The sequence below is a fragment of the Dromiciops gliroides genome, chromosome 1 (assembly GCF_019393635.1).
Source record: "Dromiciops gliroides isolate mDroGli1 chromosome 1, mDroGli1.pri, whole genome shotgun sequence".
NCBI classification, from domain to species: Eukaryota; Metazoa; Chordata; class Mammalia; order Microbiotheria; family Microbiotheriidae; genus Dromiciops; species Dromiciops gliroides.
In genome coordinates this window covers 616230445-616254925 of record NC_057861.1, presented here as the reverse complement: position 1 = coordinate 616254925, position 24481 = coordinate 616230445, and the positions used below count along the sequence as shown (strand labels likewise).

Below are 24481 nucleotides of genomic sequence, written 5' to 3'. Positions count from 1 at the left end.
GACGCCACCTGCTGGAGACTTACTGTAGAAGAGTTCCACCCATGAAGCAAAGGTCTTTGAGGGCAAGACCAGGAGTCTTTTCTTTGACGTCAGGAAGTGACGCGGGCTAGTGGGAGGAGGAAGGAAGAGACTGGCGCTCTGTCTCACTCTCTTTCCTGAGGATGCTGGTGGAGAGGGGAGCTAGAAATGCGCTCTCCCTTTAATAGATAGGAATCTAGGCCTTTCTCTCTCTCTTTACCAAATTCTTATTCTCCTTAATAAACGCTTAAAAGTCTAACTCTTGCTAAAGCTTATAATTTATTGGCGACCACTCATTGGATATTTTAGGCAGACTAGCTAGATTTTAGCCTTTAACATTATACAAAATGACTAATATGGAAATGTTTTACATAACTGCACATGTATAACCTTTATCTGATTATTTATTGCCTCAAAGATGGGAGAGGGGAGGGATAGATAGAAAGAATTTAGAACTCTAAATAAAAATGTTTATAAAAAACAAAACTTCAGATATTAAAAAAATTAAGTCAATGTTAAAAAATCAGTAAAAATAAGTATAAAAATAATTAATGGGCCAATTGTGTGGATTTGTTTTCCTTGACTATACTTTTTTTTTTTTTGGGTAACAAGGGTTTGTACTTGGGGGGAAGGACAATAAAAAGTTACAGGATTATAAAAAAAGAAAGTATAAATAAAACTTTTTTTAAAAAGTGAGTCAAAGGACAAATCATAGAATTAATACATAAATTAATGAGACAACATAACAAAATGGAATTTTTATATCTCCCAACAAAAAGAAAGACAAGACAATGAATTGAGCATATGACTAAAATAAAAACCCCAGAGAATTAAGAAATCAACAATCATCATATAAGCACAAAAGTAAAAATTCTGAAAATTAACAAAGAGCTAAACAAAAAGACTTGAACTAATACATAAAACTAAGATCTGGCTTTATTTTTGGAGGGAGAAACCATTGAAATAGATAGACTATTAGTTAATTTGGCCTTTTTTTTTTTTAAGGGGGGGGCAAATTGCCAAAATTTTAAAATGAAGAATACACAATAAATGAAAAGGAAATAAAATGTATAGAAACTATTATATCCAATTATTTGCCAATAAGGAGAAAACAAACATTCTTAAGTACTTACTATGTGTGAGGAACTATACTACAGGCACTTTATACATATTATCTCATTTGATCCTCATAACAGCACTTCAAGGTGAGTAGTATTATTATTCCCATTTTATAGATGAGGAAACTGAGGCAGATAGTGGTAAAGTGATCCTGCCCAGGGTTATACAGCTGTAAATATCTGTTCCAGTGCCCTATCCACTGTGCCACGTAGCTAAAAACTTTAATAAAATAGATGAATATTTACAAAATTATAAAGAGAAATTGAGCAAGCCACAAATTATCTTTTCAAGGAGGGAAATTTGTCAGAAACAAATTCTGATCAGTAAGGATTTACAAATGAAATAAACTCCAAACTCTTTAGTCAAATATTTGTCCTTCTTAGGTCTTAGGGTCTTAGGACCTTCCTAGCTTGACATTAATCCCATTTATTAGTGCTACATACTCCAAGAATGTTAGATTCCTTTTAATTCTTCATTCATATACCCTTTTTAGATTGTAAGTTTCTTGAGGGCATCTTTAGTTTCTTTTTTTCCCCCCAGCACTTAGTACAGTATCTAGAGCATAGAAGGAGCTTAATAAATGTTTACTGATCAATATTACTTATTGTCTCATGGAATCATTAAATTCTGTTTGTTCCAAGGAGTCTACTATTTGAGTTAGCATTTCTACCTCTGTGTAACCTATGTATGTATTCCCCTATCAGTTTTTTCTCTCAAACCCTTGTTTAATTTCCAATTATGTTAATTTCTTGCTTAATTTCTTCTTGCCATTTCTGTAGCCCTTATGGTCAAGCCATTTTTTTTTTCTCTGAGACTGTAGTTGTAGAGGGGGATTTCTGGATTTATCTCTTTCTTATTTAGTAGTACTAAATTTCTGCATTATCTGGTCTTTTCTTGTTTACTCATTATTTTCAACTTCAATTCTTGGCTTGGGATTTTGTGCTCAATCCAGACTCCTCTGGCACTCTTGGATGGGTTGGGTAGATCTTATTTGGTTCTGTTCCCTTTGTGGTGTAGCTGCTGTTGCTGATCTAAATAGGGTAGCTGACATTATTAGGCCCCACCATGTACTTCAATCCCTGGATTCTAGCTCAGTAAATTGGTGATATGGATTCTAGTTGCAATTGAACTTGGACATTTTCTTTCGTGATCCCCACTTAGTAGGTGGTTCCATTCTTCTTGTTTCCCTAATAGGCCCTAAAGGGATGCTAGAGATTATCTTGGTATTAAAATAATAATAATCACTCCTGTCCTGGTATTGGCACTTGGGTACCGAGTTAGCCCTGCCTCCTGCAGTATTGTGATGTGATTAGGTTCCCTCTTGCTCAGAGCACTAGCAGACTTGCTTCAAGTCCATTTGGTGGAGCATATGTGGGCTTCCCTGGGGAGATTCCCTATTTACCTGTAATCAGGTTGGCTTCCCTGGTAAGACCCTTCTACCTGCTTCAGCCATCTTCTTCTGAGGTTTTTTTGTTTTGGTTTGGATTTTTGCTTATTTGTTTTGGTTTTAGCATTGGATTGGATGGTGAAGGTAATTTCTGATTCTACTTGATTTTCTTTATCGTTGGTCTTTTAGAATTCTTTAAGATATTTGTGGGGTAGCTCTGTGGCGCAGTGGATAAAGCACTGGCCCTGGATTCAGGAGGACCTAAGTTCAAATCTGGGTTTAGACACTTGACACTTAACTAGCTGTGTGACCCTGGGCAAGTCACTTAACCTTCATTGCCCCTCAAAAAAAAAAAAAGATATTTGCTAAGTTTTATGTGGAAGCCTTGCCTCTTTCTTTGTAAAGAACCATACAAGGGACAAAGAGAGGAACAGGTAAAAGAGGATGATGGAGGGTTGTTGTGGAGCTCAAATGACATAGCCCATGTAAAGCATTTTGTAAACTTCAAAGTGCTGTCCTCTTGGGAACCCTTCAACAGTTGTTATTTTTATCTTTTTTCATCGTTGCCAATCTATGTTTAGGTTCCTTCCTTTTTTTCTTTTTTACCATTTTAAGACTCACCATTTATGTATGTCATAGAATTGAGCTGAATTCAGATCTTGAAGGTAATCTAGTCCAACTCCTACATGTTAAATGATAAGGAAGCTGAAGCCCAGAGGAGTTAAGCAACTTTTCTGAGGCTCCACATATACAGGGTCACTGTTTGAATCTGGGTCCTCTGATTTCCAATCCAGTGCTCTTTACAATGCTGCACACTTAGTAAGTACCATCTTTGTGAAAGTACTGGTACAACTAAGAATGAAATTTACATAGTTCTTGTTTTCTCTCTCTTTTGGGGGGGGGAGGGGGGAATGAGGGTTAAGTGACTTGCCCAGCTATTAAGTGTTAAGTGTCTGAGGCTGGATTTGAACTCAGGTGCTCCTGAATCCAGGGCCAGTGCTCTATCCACTGCGCCACCTAGCTGCCCCACATAGTTCCTGTTCTTAAGGATATAAAGCATTTACACTCTCTCTTTTTTTACATTCTCTTTTAAAAGTTCAAAAACCTGGAAATTAGTCTCAAAAGTTAATTTTACTATATCCAAATGGAAATTTTTCCAGAGCTTGGGAACAATACAACAAATTCTCATTTTTTCATGCTAATTGGAAAGAACACTGGATATTCTGCATATTCTGAAATATGGTTAGTGTTATAGTCTGTTTTAAAGCCCTTCCTCTTATTATCATTATTGTTACTTACTAAGTAATAATAAAGTAAAACAGTTTTACAGAAAATAAGTCAAAACCATTTGCATCCTTCATAATTTTGTTCCTATCTTTAATGTATGTCTTTTTCAGTTAAAAATAGTATGTACAGACTGATTATTTTTAGTTTTTCACTTAACATTGTTTCATGTGTGTGTTTTTCTAAGAACCTTTCAACTAGTTGTGTCTTTGAAGAAACTAAACTTTTGTTTGTTTTTGTTTCCTTATTCCATATAGGATCATAGATGTAGAGCTGGAAGGAACCTCAGAGGCCATCTAGTCCAACTCCTCATTTTACAGATGAGGAAACTGAGGCCCAGGGAGGTTAAATGACTTGTGTCTTTGCTTCTGGTAAAATAAAATGAAACATAAATGGATAAAATATAAAACTATGTTAAAAACGAATAGCTCTATCGCATTGAAGCTGGATTTGGAACTATCAGGGAGACTTAGAATTTGAGTTTCAAAGAAAACATAGAAACTGGGAACTAAGGACAGCATTTGGTGATGACAGTTGTGGGTTTTATGAAGGTAATGAGCCAGCTTTCCTCCACCAAGATCCACCTCCTACCTAACACTTGTTATTACTATTTGATAAAGCAACAAAAGGGAGAATAGAGTTCATTGTTCCAAATGGTAGTTGGAGGATGGGGATGATGTCTGCAGTATAAGCTTTAATTTTATTTTGGTGGAGTAATAGTCCTGAAGTGTGATATGTGGTGATATTACTGGTAAGGGTCCAATAATTAACTTATAAAAAACTATATGCTATGTAATATTAATAATAATTATTAACCATTACTATAATCATGTAAATGCATTTAAGCTTTAAAAGTAATTGATATACAATTCTAACATAGTTTTTCTCTTATATTTATAGATAACTACACTTATTAATCATAAAGATAAAACAAAACGGTCAGATAAGACTTTGCAAGCAATTCAACGAGTGGGACAAGCAGTCAACTTGGCAGTTGGAAGATTTGTCACAGTAGGGGAAGCTATAGCCAATGAAAATTGGGATTTGAAAGAGGAAATAAATATTGCTTGCATGGAAGCAAAACAAGCAGGTATGTGAATATTTACATTAATGCTTTGTACAAAGGTTGACTCTAGTCAACCTTTAAAAATAATCTTCACTTGGGGCAACTAAGTGGTGCAGTGGGTAAAGCACTGGCCTTGGATTCAGGAGGACCTAAGTTCAAATCCAGCCTCAGACACTTGGCACTTAATATCTGTGTGACCCTGGGCAAGTCACTTAACCCTCATTGCTCTGCAAATAATAATAAAAATAATAATAATAATAATCTTCACTTGACTGTGTTATTCCTCTCAAGCGGTAATCCTATAGCTTTCCCTTCCATAACCAAAATCCTAGTAAAAGCAATCAGTACTAATTTCCTGACCATAACAACTTAACTTCAACTCTCTCTCCAATGAACTCTTGATTTCTTTTTTGGCCTATATTTTAATAAACTTTTTATTGATGGGTTCTATTTTTGAATCATCCATGTTTCTAAATGCATCTCTTCCCCTCTCAGAGAGTTACCCCTTATAAAAAAAATTAAGAAAAATACAGCAAATCTAACCAACACAGAAAAAAGTGGCATATTTTTTGCACTATGTTTGGTCCATCATCTCCCACCTCTGCAAGGAAAAAGGAGGTATCTTCTCATAGTGTCTCTTTGGGTTGTAGTCTTGGTTGTTTTGTTCTTTCCATATATACTGTTGCATGGGAAGACATAAGAACTTATGCAAAGTAAAGTAAGTTGAACCATGTTTCAAAAGTCTTGGTTTAAAAACTATTACAATTTAAAATTGTACCAAGGCTTTTGGGGCATCCTCTATTTTTACATTTAAATCTTGTCTCTCTGAATGGAAAGGAAATTATTTTTCAGTAGGGAAGAAAATCTAAGGGTGTTTTTTTTACTACTTCAAATATGTGTATTTCTTTTTTTCATTTTTTCCCAATTACATATAAAGATAGTTTTCAGCATTCATTTTTGTAAGATTTTGAATTCTGAATTTTTCTCCCTCCCCTCCCTTCTTTCCCCCCTCCCCAAGACAGCAAGCAATCTGACATGTACAGTCATGTTAAACATATTTCCACATTAATCATGTTGTGAAAGAAGAATCAGAACAAAAGAGAAAAACCATGAGAAAGAAAAATGAAAAAAAAAGTGAAAATAATATGCTTTGATCTGTATTCAGACTTTATAGTTCTTTCTCTCTATGTGGATAGCATTTTCCATTATGAATCTTTTGGAATTGTCTTGGATCATTGAGAAGAGCTAAGTCTATCACAGTTGATCATCACACAATGTTGCTGTTACTGTGTACAATGTTCTCCTGGTTCTGCTCATTTCATTCAGCATCAGTTCATATAAGTCTTTCCAGGTTTTTCTGAAATCTGCCTGCTCATCATCTTCATCATTGTGCTCTTTTCTTTTCTTTTTTTTTTTTGCACAATAGTATTCCATTATACCCATATACCATAACTTTGAATTCTTGATTTCTAAATTCATTGGCCTTCTTTTAGTCTTCATTTTGATCTCTCAGTAACTTTTGACACCATTGCCCACTTTCTCCTCCTGGATTCCCTCTCTTCCCTTGACTTTCATGATACTGTTTTTTTTGTTTTCCTTTTACTTGTCCAATCATTCCTATTCAGTCTTTTTTGCTAGATAATCATTCATCATCCCCTAACTGTGGGTGTCACTGAAAGCTCTTTTGGGCCCTCTTATCTTTTTGCTATATACTCTTTCTTTTGGAGAATTCCTCATCCACTAATGATACTTATACAGATGATGTGTATATGTATGTGCATGTTAAACACACACACGCTACATTGTACATATATCCATTATGATCTCTATGTAAATGACACATGTGCACACATACACACATGTGCACACATACACACATGTGCATGTATATCTATATATGGGTGTATATATAGATATGTTATATCCACAATCACAACATTTTCACTTTGATGTCTTATAGCTATCTCAAACTCAACACATCAAAAATGGAATTCATGACTTTCTTTCATTCTGGCCCCTTCTGTACCCTGTCCATCCCAAGGAGGCACAAGCCAGACAAATAAGACCCCAAACACCATCTTCCTCTTTATTTCCCCCTCCACATTACTTGTCATATCCTCACACAGCCAGAATGAGCAATCAGGTGACCCAGAAACACCATCTGTGGAGACTGAATAATACACACTTCTGGTTAAGTTGGCAAGATGAAAGGTTGTAGAGATGCCCAGCTCTCCCACATACACTCCAGCAAAACAAGGAGAAACAGAAATAAGTTCTTCTATTCAGGCCAGAACTACATAAAAAAAGACAAACAGCAGAGGCTGGGGCGGGGTGGGGAGGGATCACAATAGGGCAGCCAACTCAAGCCTCTCTCTATAAAAGGTCTGAAGTCTGTAAGTGCTGATAGAAGAGTCAAACTAGGGAAAATAAGACCAATCAGAAGATAACAACAAACACAAGGAAGAAATACTGTAGATTAAAAGAAGCATAAGAGGGGGCAGCTAGGTGGCGCAATGGATAAAGCACCGGCCCTGGATTCAGGAGTTCCTGAGTTCAAATCCGGCCTCAGACACTTGACACTTACTAGCTATGTGACCCTGGGCAAGTCACTTAACCCCCATTGTCCCGCAAAAAAAAAAAAAAAGAAGCATAAGACAAAAAAAGTAACTTCAGGATAAATATAAGCAATGTCTTAGATAAAGAAGTGGCTGGACACAAGGACTATAAGAATGGCTGCAAGAATCATCCATGTTTCTAAATAATTGGCGAAATATTCATTGGTAATTGGTAGACCAAGTCAATGTAATAAAAATAACAATGCTACCTAAATTAATTTACTTTTAGTATCATACCAATCAAAGTGCCAAAGGATTACTTTATAGAGCTAGGAAAAAAATTCATCTCAAGAAATACAAGGGTATGAAAATCAAGGGAATTAATGAAAAAAAAAAGGTGGTAAAGAAGGAGGCCTTGTGATACCAAATCTCAGATTATGCTACGCAGCAGTACTCATCAAAACAATTTGGTGCTAGTTAAGAAATAGATTGATCAGTGAAACAAATTAGGTACACAGAATACAGAAGCAATTGAGCACAGTAGGATAATGTTTGATAAACCCCCAAATCCCAGCCCTTGGGGTAAGAACTCTCACTATTTGACAACAACTGTTAGGAAAATTAGAAAACAGTCTGAGAAATTAGGTATACACTAATATCTCCTACTGTATACCAAGATAAGCTTTAAATGGGTATATGATTTAGCCATAAATGGTGATACCATAAATTAAGAGGAGAAAGAAAAAAATTACCTGTCAGATCTATGGGTAGGAGAAGAGTTTATGACCATAACATATAGGGAGGATCATAGAAGGTAAAATGGACAATTTTCAGTAAATACATTTTCAGAGAAAGAAATCCAAGCTATCTATAGCCATATTTTAAAAATCTCTAAATCACCATTAATCAGAGAAATACAGAATAAAAAAACTCTGAATATATACCTCACAGCCATGAGATCAATGGAGTTGACCAAAAAATAATGACAAATGACAAAGGCTGTGGGAAAACAAGTATATTAATACACTATTGATGGACCTGTGAACTGGTCTAGCCATTAAACTGTGCAACGTCTTTGACTCAACTATACCACTACTAGGTCTCCATAACTCTCAAAATCAAAGAAAAAGGAAAAGGATCCATATGTATAATCTATAGAATGCGAGAAAAATTTATACAACAACAACAATATTGTAAAGACAATTCTGAAAGACTTAGGAACTTTGATCAATATAATGAATAACTGTGATTCCAGAGGACTCATGATGAAACATGCTACCCACCTCCTGACAGAGAAATAATAGGCTCAGAATACAAATTAAGACTTTTGGTGGGGTAGGAGTTCAGGGTGGGGGCGTTTCAGGAGTAATGGCCAATTCAGGAATTTGCCTTAGCAGGAGTTTTATTTTTCTTGTTTTCTTAGTTAGTAAAAGGGTAGGAGGAGAGAGGCATCTTTTTATTTGAAAAAAAATTTAAAGAATGGAAGAAATGAAGCATAAATGCTGTAAGGCAGAGAATGCAAATGTTAACCATACTTTCACAGACTCTCAGAGTTGGAAGGGATGTCAGAGGCCATCTAGTGATTCCCATTCAACCCACACCTGAACAAGAATCCCGCCTTATCCTCTCTGACAAGTCCTCATTCAGTTTCTGCTTTCAGACCCCTTCTATTTTTGTATAGTTCTAATTTTTAGAGATTATTTTCCTTATATCAAGCCTAAAGTTACCTCTTTGTAACTCCCACCTATTGGCCTTCTGGAACCAGCAGCACAAGTCTAATTCCTTTTCTACATGATAGCCCTTCATATCCATGAAGACTTTCCCTAATTCTTCAGATCTTCTCTTTTCCAGGCTAAACATCCTTAATTCCTTGCCTGACCAGAGCATCACTACTAATGAGGAAACCAAGACACAGAGTGATTTATCCAAAGTCATGTAACTAATAAGAAATAATAAGCCCTAAATGCTGGTTTCAAGATTCTTCATACTGTGTTCTTTTATTGGCATGAATTATTTCTATAAAATCTGCAGCCCAGGGGCAGCTAGGTGGCACAGTGGATAAAGCACTGGCCCTGGATTCAGGAGGACCTGAGTTCAAATCTGGCCTCAGACACTTGACACTTACTGGCTGTGTGACCTGGGCAAGTCACTTAACCCTCACTGCCCCACCAAAAAACAAAAAGCAAAAATCTGCAGCCCAGATAGACTTTTTTTTTTTTGGTAGGGCAACGAGGGTTAAGTAACTTGTCCAAGGTCACACAGCCAGTAAGTGTCAAGTGTCTGAGACCGGACTTGAACTCAGGTTCTCCTGACTCCAGGGCTAGTACTCTATCCACTGTGCCACCTAGCTACCCCTCCCCATACACTTTTTTTTTTTTAGATGGGGCAATGGGGATTAAGTGACTTGCCCAGGGTCACATAGCTAGTAAGTGTCATGTGTCTGAGGCCGGATTTGAACTCAGGTACTCTTGAATCCAGGGCCAGTGCTTTATCCACTGTGCCACCTAGCTGCCCCCCCCCATACACTTCTAACAACAAACTGTAATAGACATTTTATTTTTTGTAATAGACATTAAAAAAAATATCTTATGTAAAGTAAATAGCATACTAAGTACTAAAGAGGATACAAAGATTAAATAAGACATAGTCACTGCCTTCATGGAGATCACAATCTAATATGAGGGTTGTGTTGTTCAGTCTTTCAGTTGCGTCCAGCTCTTCCAACCATAGCATACCAATACTGTCCATGAGGTTTTCATGGCAAAGATCCTAGAGTAGTTTGTCATTTCCTTTTCCAGTGCCATTTACTTTAGTGAGGGTACAACATATATTAATATGTAATATTAATATACTATAATACAAAATAATACATGATAAATGCATAAGAAGAGTTCAAAGTAGAAACTATTTAAGGTCCCTGGGCAGAAGTAATCTAGTTTGGCTAGAACATGAAAGAATGAGTAGTATGGAACAAAACTGGCAATAAAGAGTAAAATCTTATTGTGGTGTGCCTTGAATGTCAGGAATTTGAGTTTTATTTAGTAGTAGTTGTCACTGAGGAGCTTTGAAGAAAGGAATGACACAATCAGATCTTTGTCAAAAGAAAGGTAGAAGGGTAGAGAGACTGGAAGTGGGAAGATAAAAGTCAGATGCCTATTTTAATATTCCTCATGGATTGCAATGTGGGCATGTAATAGAAGGTAAATAATGAGACTAGAAAGGAAGAAGGAGATGACAACTGATCAGATTTAAGAGGTCAGAGAGGGAGAAGAAATAGATTTGCCACAAGCTTTTGAACATGGCACTACAGAAATATGGAAGCCAGAAATTAAGATGAGTTTTAGGGAAAAGATAATTTTGGTTTTGAATATGTTAAGTTGGAGATGCTGGTGGGACAGCCTTATCAGTATTAGTTCTTATACTTTCCTATAGATGTAGAAGGTATGGTATTTGAGGCTAAATGGTTAATGAAACCAGGAGATACATGGAAACTTTCTTTCTTTAAGAAATCTCTTTTAAAGGAAAATGATGAATGTTGGAGGGGAATATGGGGAAATTGGGATACTGATGCACTGTTGGTGGAATCGTGAACTGATCCAACCATTCTAGAGAACAATGTAAAACTATGCCCAAAGGCCTATAAAACTGCATTCCCTTTAATCGAGTAATACCACTGCTGGTGTGTATCCCAAAGAAATAAAAAAAGGGGGGAAAGGACCTATTTGTACAAAAATATTTATAGCAGTTTTTTTTTTTACAGTGGTAAAGAATTGGAAATTAAGGGAATGCCCATCAATTGAGGAAAGGCTGGATAAATTGTGATATATGATTGTGATGTGTGAGAATTGGAATGACACCCCCTGATGAGAGGGACATTGTGAGAATCAGGCCTAAAAAGAAAACATGTGACTTGGCGTCCAGAAGTGACCTTTCTGGGGTTTTTGAAGGTCAGATTGGCATCTGGAAGTTGTGTCTAACGCCTGTGGGTCATGTCAATCAGTGCTACCAGCCAATTAGCATGGAGCTGTGACAGCCCTGCTTCCTGTTTCACAGGGGGCTTCTGGGAGAAGGGGCAGAAAAATAGCTTTCTTTTCGTATGGGATTTTGGCGTGGTGGCAGAACTTCATGTGGACTGCTGGGAAAAGCAAGGGTTTCTCTCTGGCTATACCGAATAGATCTATCTAAACTAGGATTTTCCATGCCATAAGGGATCTGTTCTCAACCTCTCTCTCTCTTCACTAACTTCTTCTTCTTTTTTTTTTTTTTGGTGAGGCAATTGGGGTTAAGTGACTTGCCCAGGGCCACACAGCTATTAAGTGTTAAGTGTCTGAGGCTGGATTTGAACTTAGGTCCTCCCAACTCCAGGGCAGGTGCTCTATCCACTGTGACACCTAACTGCCCCTCTTCACTAACTTCTTTTTTTTCTTTTCTTTCTTTTTTTTTTTTTTTAGTGAGGCAATTGGGGTTAAGTGACTTGCCCAGGGTCACACAGCTAGTAAGTGTTAAGTGTCTGAGGCCGGATTTGAACCCAGGTACTCCTGACTCCAGGGCCGGTGCTCTATCCACTGCGCCACCTAGCTGTCCCTATTCTTCACTAACTTCTAATACACTTTTATAAATACTTAAAAGCCTAAACGCTTGCTGAATTTATCAGTAAATCTTAGCTAGTTTCTCCCCAACACTGGGGTCAGGTCAGGTGACCACACATTAGATTTTAAATATCACAGCTAGAATTTTAGGCTTTACAGATGGAATACTATTGTCCTATAAGAAATGATGAGCAGGCTGATTTCAGAAAAACCTTGAAGGACTTATACTAACTAATACAAAATGAAGTGAGCAGACCCAGGAGAACATTGTACAGCAATACTGGGTGATGACTGTGAATGACTTAGCTAATATCAGCAATACAGTGATCCAAGAGAGTTCCAAAGGACTCATGATTTAAAAAAACAAGTTATCTACCTTCAGAGAAAGAACTGATAGAAAGAACTGCATCCAAATGCAGATGGAAGCATACTATTTTAAAAAATTATTAATTAATTAATTAATTTTTGTTTTCAACATTTGTTTAGATAAGATTTCAAATATTTCTCCCTCCTTCCCTCCCTCCCCTAGACAGCAGGTAATCTGATATAGGTTATATATATACATATATATATATATATACATATATATATATATATATATATATATATATATATAACATTAAACATTTCTGCATTAGTCATGTTATACGAGAAGAATCAGAACAAAAAGGAAAAACCTCAAAAAAGAAAAACAACAGCACCAAAACCAAAAGAAATAGTATGGTCCAATTAGCATCAATATTTCACAGTTCCTTTTTTCCCCCCTGGATTTGGAGAGCCTTTTCCATCCTGAGTCCTTTGGAACTTTCTTGTACCGTTGGATTGGTGAGAAGAATCTAGTCTATCACAGTTGATCAACACATGATGTTGATGATACTGTGTACAGTGTTCTCCTGGTTCTGCTCATCTCACTCATCATCAGTTCATGCAAGTCCTTCCAGGTTTCTCTGAACTCCTGCTCATTGTTTCTTACAGCACAATAGTATTCCATTACATTCATATACCACAACTTGTTCAGCCATTCCCCAATTGATGGGCATCCCCTCAATTTCTAATTCCTTGCCACCACAAAAAGAGCAGCTATAAATATTTTTGTACATGTGGGTCCTTTTCCCTTTTTTATGATCTCTTTGGGAAAAAGACCCCAAAGTGGTATTGCTGGGTCAAAGGGTAGGAAGCATACTATTTTTTACTTTATTTTTATCATGATTTATTGTTTTCCTTTGGGTCTATGTCTTCTTTCACAACATGACAAATATGGAAATATTTTTGCATGATTGCATACTTAAAACCCATATCAAATTGCTTATGATCTCAAGGAGGGAGGAAAAAAATTTGGAATTCAACATTTAAAAAACTGAATGTTAAAAATTGTCTTTACATACAAATTAAAAAAACCTGACACCTATCAGATTGGCTAAAATTACAAAAAGGAAAATAATAAATGTTGGAGAAGCTGTGGAAAAATTGGAACACTAATGCATTGTTGGTGGAGCTATAAGCTGATCCAACCATTCTGGAGAGCAATTTGGAATTATGCCCAAAGGGCTATAAAGCTGTGCATACCTTTTGACCCAGCAATACCACTTTTGGGTCTTTTTCCCAAAGAGATCATGGAAAGGGGAGAGGGACCCACATGTACAAAAATATTTATAGCTGCTCTTTACGTGGTGGCAAGGAATTGGAAGTTGAGGGGATGCCCATCAATTGGGGAATGGCTGAACAAGTTGTGGTATATGAATGTAATGGAATACTATTATGCTATAAGAAACGATGCACAGGAGGTGTTCAGAGAAACCTGGAGGGTTTTGCTTGAGCTGATGATGAGTGAGATGAGCAGAACCAGAAGAACATTGTACACAGTATCATCAACATTGTGTGTTGACCTACTGTGATGGACTATATTCTTACCAATGCAATGGTACAGAAGAGTTCCACGGAACTCATGATAGAAGAGGATCTTCAAATCCAGGAAAAAAAAAACTGTGGAGTATAGATGCTGAATGAACCATACTATTTCTTTTGTCTTTGGTGCTGTTGTTTTTCTATTTTGAGGTTTTTTGTCATTGCTCTGATTTTTCTCTTATAACATGACTAATGCAGAAATATGTTTAATGTTATTATGTGTGTGTGCGTGTGTGTATATATATATGTGTGTGTGTGTATGTATATATATATATATATATTTATATATATATATATATAAAACCTATATCAGATTACCTGCTGTCTAGGGGAGAGGGGAGGGAGGGAGAAAAATCTGAAATTGGAAAGCTTGTATAAACAAAAGTTGAGAACTATCTTTACATGTAATGGGAAAAAAATGCTTTATTAAAAATAAAAAAAATTGTCTTTACATTAAATTGGGGAGAAAATAAAATATTTATTTTTAAAAAGTCTCTTTAAAAATTATTTTATTATTATTTTTTTTTGCAGGGCAATGAGGGTTAAGTGACTTGCTCAGGGTCACATAGCTAGTAAGTGTCAACTTTCTGAGGCTGGATTTGAACTCAGGTCCTCCTGAATCCAGGGTCGGTGCTTTATCCACTGTGCCACCTAGCCACCCCCTTAAAAGTCTCTTTTAAAAATATCTTTTGCTGCTTACTTTTTCATCATCATCCTCCTCCTCATGTGCAGTAGAAAATGTACAGCTCCATGATGCCCAGGACAGTATAATATGACTGAGTCTAATTTAAATATGTCACATATATACTTACCTTTTTAAAAGTTTCATTTTTATTTGTTTTTTTTAAACAGGAGAAACTATTGCAGAACTTACAGATCTAACCAGCTTAAACAATGCAGAATCGGATGGACAAATAACAATTTTTACAGACAAAACAGGAGTTATAAAAGCTGCAAGGTTACTTCTTTCTTCAGTGACAAAAGTGCTATTACTGGCAGACCGAATAGTGATTAAACAAATAATAACTTCAAGAAACAAGGTATTTGACTTTTTTACTATTCCACAAATATAGCTGTGAGAATTGTTAATGTTTTCTAAGGTTAGTTAATAGTATATAGTATAGCATAATATATAGTAAATTAATATTTGTATCAGCACAATATTTTGTCTGGCAGGAGTGATAACCAAGTGAAGTAGGTCAATCATAACAATGCTTCAGTGTACTTTTCATTAAACAATGGTTACTCTCCTTCAATATATATGTTCTCCTAGCAAAATGTGTACTAAGATCAGGAAAAATTAAACATTTTATTGCATATTAGGGTCTCATTAATATCTTTGGGAATATTCTACTTGGTTGTTTCAAGTGATGTGGACATATCTTCCTTTCTCTTCAAACTAGGGTTTACAGAATTGCTCTACAACTCTAAGCTTGTTGCTGTCATGAGTACATTTGTGATGGCCTACACCATTCACAAACTGTTTGCCCCAGTAAGGATTAGCATCATGTTATTTTCTCTGCCACTAGTTATCAAATACTTTCAGAAGGTGGGTTTTTTTTTAAGCCTGAAGGGAGCAAGCCTTGATTCATGAACATGGCACAAAAACTTGTGTGTGTGTGTCTGTGTGCACGTGCAAATCACTCATTACCATCCCTGGTTTTAAATAGTTGTACTTAAAAAGCAAATCTCCACTTCATACTGACAACTGTAAGAGTTTGGTATAAAACACACATCCAAAATCTGCCAGACTGGAATTCAGTGGCATAGCTGAGTTGAGTACCTAGGTTGTGACCCAGAGCAAATCACCTTTTCTGGCCACATTTCCCTGTCAGTAAAATGAGGGGGTTGGACTAGATGATCTCTAAGGTCCTCTGTCTCTTACACTTGGTGATACAGTGAATGTTTGTACCTCCTAGAATATCAACAACCAACTCTCGGAAAAAAAGTGAATCACCCATTTTTCTAACATTTTCTAACTTTTACTAACTAAACTAACATTTACTAACATTTTCATTTGCTAACATTTTTCTCCATCACTATAAGTCTAAACAAACTATAGTGTATGCTGATTTCCAAGGTATTTAAAAATTTAACAATCAGATATCATTAAAGCTGGATTTAACATACCCCTACCTGAAATCAAGTTTTTCAACACAAAAGAAATTTCTTTTGAAGAAATATTAATACCTTAAATGTGTATAATATTGTATCTTACCTTTTATAAAGCCAACTTATTGAAATGATGAAGAAGAAAGGCAGAAGGCCAGTCAAATGTGTAGTGAATACTTGCCTGTTTTGACAACTGTTGAAAACACTGAATGAGAGTTGAGTCACAGGAGCAAAAAGATGGCAGACTAGACATTTTCTCTGATTCCTACAACTTCCCAGACCTCTTCAAAGCAGAAATGATGTGACAAAGATAAAGCAGCTCCAGCTGTTTCTATATTCTAGGACACCCATGATTCAAAAGAAGGTTTAAAAAAAAAGAAACAGGAACTGATGCTCACTTACTCTGAGTTTACTCAGCACCTCTTCTCTACTTCCCATGCTACAAGCAGTGAAGCTGCACCAGCAGACCAAAGGACATGACGCAAATTTACATCAAAACCCACCCCTATGACCCAATCTCCCCCTCCCCACTATAAGTGGTGGGCTACATAATCAGGCACACGGTGGGAGAGGTGGCCTACCATGGGACAGTGTCCTTTCTGACACTTGCAATAATTTTCATTGTTCTGGGAGCCAGGCACAATGAGAAAAATGGAATCCATGGGACAAATCCTATAAGGTAGTTGCAGAAAGAACCTAGAAGGCAGAACCTGGAATAGATACCTTGGAAGCTTCAATTACAAGAAGAAAACAGGGTGGGGGGAGGGAGAGACTAGATAATTATAGGGGTCATGAATCAGAGAATAAGCAGAATAAACAGAAAGAATTTGGATAATCAGGAGCATGAGAAAGTCTTTTTGGAAAGGGGTGCAAAAAATGAAACTTCAAAACTAAGGAACTAGACTACCTGAAGAAGAGGAGATGAAGGGAGAATCTACTTGACTAAGTGAAAAGAAAAAAGATAGGGGGCAGCTAGGTGGCGCAGTAGAAAGAGCGCTGGCCCTGGATTCAGGAGGACCTGAGTTCAAATCCAGCCTCATACACTTGATACTTACTAGCTGTATGACCCTGGGCAAGTCACTTAACCCCAATTGCCTCACCAAAAAAACCCAAAACAAACCAAACCAAAAAGATAGGGAAAGAAATATACAACCAGATAAAAGGAAGAAAGAAAAAGGAACCACAAATTCCTAAAGGGAAAGTGGTATTACATGAGAAGACATCAGGGTTGAGGAGAATAGAGCTAGTGGGAACAGGGTCACCTTAAAAAAAATGATTAAAGTAAAGTGTTTACATCAAAAAGAGGGAACTTGAAACTGAAAAGCTTCTGCACAGACAACATTAATGCATCTAGGATAAGAAGAGAAGTGAAGGGGCAGCTAGGTGGCGCAGTGGATAGAGAACTGGCCCTGGATTCAGGAAGACCTGAGTTCAAATCCAGCCTCATACACTTGATACTTACTAGCTATGTGACCCTGGGCAAGTCACTTAACCCCAATTGCCTCACCAAAAAAAAAAAAAAAGAAGAAGAGAAGTGATCTAATGGGGGAAAAACTTTGTATTAAATTTCTCTAACAAGGGTTTGTTAACTTTCCTATCTATCTCTTTATCTGTCTCTCTATCTATCTATCTATCTGTCAATACTGGAAGGGTTGTGGGGAGATAGGCACACTAATTCATTGTTGGTAGAGCTATGAAATGGCACGACCATTTTGGAAAGCAATTTGAAATTATACAAATAAAATACACAAGTTGCTCATACCCTTTGAACCAGAGACCCCATTACTGGGCTTATACCCCAAAGAGGAAGCCATCGATAAAAAAAAGTCTACACATACACACACCCCAAAATATTTCTAACAGGACTTTTCATAATAGCTAAGAATTGCAAACAGAGTAGATGTCCATCATTTGGGGAATGGCTAAACAAATTGTGGTACGTGAATGTAATGGAATATTACTGTACTATAGGAAATTATGTATAATTAATACATAGAAGCATGGAAAAATCTATATGAAGTGATACAGAATGAAGTAAACTGAGCCAAGAAAACAGTATACACAGTACTACAACAATGTAAATGGAAAGAACCACACTAAAAAAAAAAAGTAAATGTGACAAAATTATAAAGATCAAGTAGGACTCAAATGAAGAGATATGAGAAGATACCTACAACCTAACCCTTCACGGAGGTGGGAGGTCCAGATGTGTTACAAATTGGGCATGTTTGTGGATGTTTTCAATGTGTCAAGCAGTTGTGTTGACTTCTTTTTTCCTCTCCAAAAAATAGTATTTGTCATATGGAATGGCTCTCTGGGAAGGGCAGGGAGATGGATGCATGGGATACTATGATCATGTAAGAAACAGGAAAACATGAATTAAAAACTTATTTTAAAAAAAAAAACATTGAATGAATTAACACTTTTATTCAAGCCAAGCAAAAATTGATCTTACTTGGAACTCTATTTAGCATTTATTCATGATGATAAAATTTGTGCATGCTGGGTTCCCAAATATTAATGGATAATCATAAAACTTGGAGAATGGCATGCAGTCCTATTTTGTTCAAGAGAATTGAAATGAAAATTTGCTTTGCCTTGACCACATTGTGAAAGATGATGAAACTGTAATCTCTGTGTCCGTTCATCCAATGGAACCTTCCAGGGGTCACCTTGAATCACAAAATTGAAGATTGCCTCGGTTGGCAAAATGATGGTAATACCTTTTGGAGATCAAAGTTTTTTGCAAGCTGAATTCATCTAAACAAAATTACATCTAGTGAGGTCAAAATAATTGTCAAGAAAAGCATCCTTAATTTGCAACTATGCCCAAAGGGCTATAGAACTGTGCATACTCTTTGATCCAGCAATACCACTGCTAGGTTCCCAAAGACATCCTCAAAAAGAGAAAAAGACCTAATTGTACAAAAATATTAATAGCAGCTCTTTTTGTAGTAGCTAAGAATTGGAAATCAAAGGAATGCCCATCAATTGGGGAATGGCTAAACAAGCTGTGGTATATGATACTGATGGAATATTATTATGCCATAAGAAATGACAAGCAGGATCATTTCAGAAAGGCCCGGAAAGACTTGTATGAACTAATGTATAGTGAAGTGAGCAGAACCAAGAGAACATTATACACAGTGATAGTAATATTGTTTGATGAAGAACTGTGAATGACTACTATTCTCAGCAATACAATGATCCAAGACAATCCAAAAGGACTAATGATGAAGCATACTATTCACCTGCAAAGAAAGAATTGATATTGACTGAACACAGACTGCAGCATGCTATTTTTCACTTTCATTTTTTTCTTTTATTCAAGTTTTCATATACAAAATGACTAATATGGTATTGCACACATATAACCTATATCTGATTGCTTATGGCCCTTAGGGAGGGGGGAGGTGAAGGAGAAAAGGAGGGATAAAATTTGGGATTCAAAACTTTAAATAAAAATGTTTATTATTAAAAAAAAAAAAGAAAAGAAAAGCGTCCTGGGTGGCATAGCAGGTCTAATGTTCTTTCATGATAGTTTGTCACACTGGGACATGATGAGACAAGACTAGAAAAGTGGGCTAGGATCTTAAAGGTCCAGCTGGTCATGCAAGTCTAGCAAATTGTAGGTCAAGGAGAATGTAGTGAGGGAACAATGAAACTGAGTCAAGTCTGAAAGGTCCCATCCAAATAACAGTTAGAATGCCAACAGGGTTAAAATCTTACCCTGCATAAGACGGCTATTGAACTCCTTCCTCAAGAACTAGCTGGGTGAGGGTAGTTTGGTACTTGGAGATGTCGACTATAGTCCAGACACTCACCGTGAATTCTTACTCCCTCTGTCATGAGCCGGGAAGATAAAGGTGCTGGAATTATCACACAATGTCTCTCATTAGGAGGTTTGCTAACCCTTTAAGTCCAAGATTGTTAAATACCACTAAATGAAAGACCATACTTATCAAGAGTATGAGGTTATTCCATTTTCATAATATTGTCTTGGTAATTTAATCCCTCCCAGATAGAATAACAGCCATTTCTAAATCCCAAAGAAAATTAGGATACAGTGCAAAAGATATTCTTTGAAACATCACTAACTTGAATAGGGGTACTGAATCTACCCAGAGCAAGACTTCTCCTAGTTGGGTTTGAAAAGAAGACCTCGAACACCAAGTGAATCTGAATCAGTCAGCTTATATAACTTGGTGATAAAGTTAAGGAATTCTATTCACAACAAAATGAATGTAAAGTTAATAATCAAGTTTGGCAGGGAGCATGATTAGTTGGATGGTATCCAACCTATTTTTGTTCCTTTTGGAAAATAAGATTTTCGCTTAATGTGGCAGATTGCCTGGTCTTTTTTCATCTTGTTTGAACTTCCCAGTCTGTTGGGTCAAGTAGATGTTCATTATGGCAGGTGATCTCCCAAAGCAAAAGCCAGAATTGGTGTGACATACCTCAAACAAAGATCAAAGGATGATAGATTAGTGCTAGAAAGTTATCTAGACTCCAACCATCTCATTTTAAAGATGAGGAAAACAGGAACCGGAAAGTTAAATGACCTGCTCAAAATCACACAAAGAGTAACTGAGAAAATCAAGATTTGAAACCCATTATTTTCTGACTCCAGATCTAGTGTTCTTTCCACTGTACCACCCTATATAATCCCAGAATGAAAGGGACCTTCATCAATCAAGTTCAACTCCTATCTGATATGATTCTTCTACATTTTAAGTAATCTAGCCTGCTGGAATATTTCCAGTATAGATGGGAAGAGTTAAGCATTAGGCCTATTGGTAGTGAAATTCTATAAAAGTTAGACTGAGGCATGTCTTCAGAGCACGAAAACATTTTATTAAATGTTGCACTACTCACTAATAGAATGAATGGGATAGTGGGTTGTCTCAGTTAAACCAAACACCCCAGAGCAAAAGAATAGCTCCTTTTCTATAGTTTTTGGGGATTAAATAACAAAGAATAGGACTTCAAGATGGGAAAGAATACAATTGGTTACAGGGTTGACAGCATTATGAGGGTGAGAATACATGATTGGTTATAAAGTTAAGGTGTGGGGAACAATAGGATTGGTTGGAAGTTGAGGTGTGGAAAACAATAGATTGATTAGAAGTTGGGAGTGAAGGGCTAGCAGTAATCCCTTTCCTTCTCTCTGAGCCTAAAGAATGTTCTTTATTTGAATTCACCTGCTAGGTCAGAGATAGTAAACCAGATTTCTTTGGATAGCAAACCAGACATCCTTAAAGGATAGTTTAGTGGTGTAAAGATACTAGACCAGACTCCCTCGTGTTCCTACCCCTTCCTCAGAGATAGCAGATTTCCTTCAGATAAGAACTGAACTGTGATTAAGCAGGAGAACTAGATTTCTTTGGGTGGGGGGAGGGGGTGGGGCAATGAGGGTTAAGTGTCTTGACCAGGGTCCCACAGCTAATAAGTGTCAAGTGTCTGAGGCCAGGTTTGAACTCAGGTCCTCCTGAAACCAGGGCCTGTGCTTTATCCATTTCACCACCTAGCTGCCCCCAAGAACTAGATTTCTAAACTTGACTCCTTATAGACCCATTTAATTTCTACACTAAGTTAAGAGATCATGACTTGAGCAATTACAGGGAAAAAAATGAATGTACAAAGGAGCAATAAAAAAGATTACAGAATTAACTTAATAGATCTTTTATCTGTAGGTTTGTTCTATTTGTTTTTGTGTTTATTGTTTGTTTGTTTGTTTATTGCAGGGCATGAGGGTTAAGTGACTTGCCCAGGGTCACACAGCCAGTAAGTGTCGTGTCTGAGGCCCAATTTGAACTCAGGTCCTCCTGAATTGAAGGCCAGTGCTTTATCCACTGTACCACCTAGCTGCCCCCTGTAGGTTATTCTATAAGATTTTAATAGTTATCATTAACAAAACATTCTGACATCAGTTTTTCTGGTATAACTTTAGAACAGGCTTTAATAAAGCAACTAATTCAAAGTCCAAAAAAGATTATAAAGGCAGAGGGCAATAAATGCCCATTTACCAAAGGTGGCTAACAGGTTGATTCCTTGCAGTCAAATGAATCAAAAGGAGAAATTCCACCAGGGGTCACCTGAGGTAGGTCGTTGTGTTTCTGCAATAACTTACTGGATCCTATGTAATCTTTTTTTTAAAAAAATTTTATTTTGTATTTTTTGATCCTATGAAATCTTATCACACCTTCTGCTGACTGGTTAATGTAAGAACAAACTAGATTAATCATAGCACAAGCCATGGTAATATGTGTGTGTGTATATATATATAAAAAACGGACAGGTTTTAGACAGTAGATTACATGTCTCCAAGGTAGCTAAGAAAACTCAACAAACCAAGATATGGTGTAACAAAAGCTAAAGTAATACAATAATGATCATCAACAGTAACTAGCATCAATTCTCCTTATAGCCTAGTAACCCACTCCCAATGTCCATTTAATCAACACATTTCATCTTGGATCCCAGATATGCTATGTAGCCATCTGGTCTTCTAAAAACATCTTCTCTTGGACTTTCTGGAATAGGTCTCATTCTCAGGGCGGTTCTGAAGGGGGCTCCTCTCTAGTAGATTTGCTCCTCTGATTCTCTGTCACTTGTAGATTCTTAGATATTTCTGTTAAAATATTTTGCAAAACAGATCTCAGTACAATTTAGTACACTCTCTTAAATTTTGCTTCTCCAATAACTAATTCATGTGGTGAAAACCTATTCAAACTTTGTGGTTCTAATCTTATTAACAATAGAGCTATAAGATGACCATCAAATTAAGAAACCATGGTTCACTTGAAACTTAGAGAACATTAGTTCTTAAATACCCCTTCTGTTGCTATCTTTTTCTAAACCCTATACTTGATATACTGCCAATAATGGGCTAAAGATTCTTTTTTTTTTAATCTAAGAATCTGACTTGTCATATAAACTTTTTTTGGTTAAAGATTTAATGTTTAACAAAGCTACAGTTAACAGCGTTTTTCTAAATTGATACTGACTCATTTTAATTTCTATGATGTAGGTTAGTAAATTGTTACATTGATATATTTAAATTCAAATAACAACCGAGAAATCCAAAACTAAATATTTTAAAATACCATAGACAGCAGAACTTTGAAAACCTTTTAAATCCCATATATGTTCTAGTACTCCAATTAATTCCAATTGGAGTAGAGACTTAAAAATTAATTGGAGTAGGGGGCAGCTAGGTATCGCAGTGGATAGAGCACCGGCCCTGGAGTCAGGAGTACTGAGTTCAAATCCGGCCTCAGACACTTAACACTTACTAGCTGTGTGACTCTGGGCAAGTCACTTACCCCAAATGCCTCACTTAAAAAAAAAAAAATAAAAAATAAAAAAACAAAAAAACAAAAGTTTAAGAAGCTAAAGTTTACAATATGGTTTTAGTTCCATCTTTCTCCCACCTCTCACTGGTAAAACAACAATCTCCAGCTTCCCCTCTCTGTCCCCCAGTCTGTGAATTCCTCCCAGCCAAAGCCTGATCCAACTGCCTCACTAAAAAAAAAAATTAATTGGAGTAGAGACTGTAAGGATCTAATCTTTAGATAAAAACACAGGAAGCTAGATAGTCTTTGTAGGTAGATGACATATTACAGAAATACATTTACTTAAAAATTGTTAATTCAGGAGCAGCTAGGTGGCACAGTGAATAAAGCACCGGCCCTGAATTCAGGAGGACCTGAGTTCAAATCTGGCCTCAAACACTTGACACTTACTAGCTGTGTGACCCTGGGCAAGTCACTTAACCCTCATTGCCCCACCAAAAAAAAAAAAGTTGTTAATTCCATTTCAAATGTGACAAAAGTCTAGGGATGGGATGTGTAAATATACTAAGTAACTAATTTCAAATGGTACACAGAAACAATGTATATTGCAATTGATCAGTATACATGTAAAATACCTGTACTCCAGGACATACTCTACAAATATATGCTTAATCTCAAATCAAAATATAAACCTAAATAAAATTAGAGTTCCCTTTGAGGTAACACAGGATAGTCTATAAATTACTCTCCTCTAAGATAATTGATTGCACTGAATTCTTTTCCTTAAAACAGAAAATGTTTCCAATTTTAACCTTAAATTTGTATCTTAGTCCCACAAATGGCTACAGCATTGTCTAATTTTTCCACATCATTTTCATCATTTACATGAATATAACTATTAAGAGGCAATGATTAGCTCTCATCTATTTAGTTATTAGGATAACGAAATGACTATGGGGGCAGCTAGGTGGAGCAAGTGAATAAATTGCTGGCCTTGGATTCAGGAGGACTGAGTACAAATTTGGCCTCAGACACTTGACCACTTACTAGCTGTGTGACCCTGGGCAAGTCACTTAACCCTCATTGCCCTGACCAAAAAAAAAAAAGGAAGTAATTACTATGATCTCAGATTGAAAACAGTAAGAGAGGTG

General features: G+C 36.5%; 1 protein-coding gene across 2 annotated transcripts in view; it reads left to right on the top strand.

Annotated features, from left to right (window-relative positions):
* Window positions 1–24481, top strand: part of CTNNAL1 (catenin alpha like 1) — a 97101-nt gene that overhangs the window by 23548 nt on the left and 49072 nt on the right. For both annotated transcript variants that reach the window (XM_043983052.1, XM_043983043.1), the window contains exons 2-3: window positions 4709–4898; window positions 14776–14963. In XM_043983052.1, coding sequence (XP_043838987.1) covers window positions 4880–4898; window positions 14776–14963 — 207 coding nt within the window. In that variant the 5' untranslated portion in view covers window positions 4709–4879. The remainder of the gene's footprint in view (window positions 1–4708; window positions 4899–14775; window positions 14964–24481) is intronic.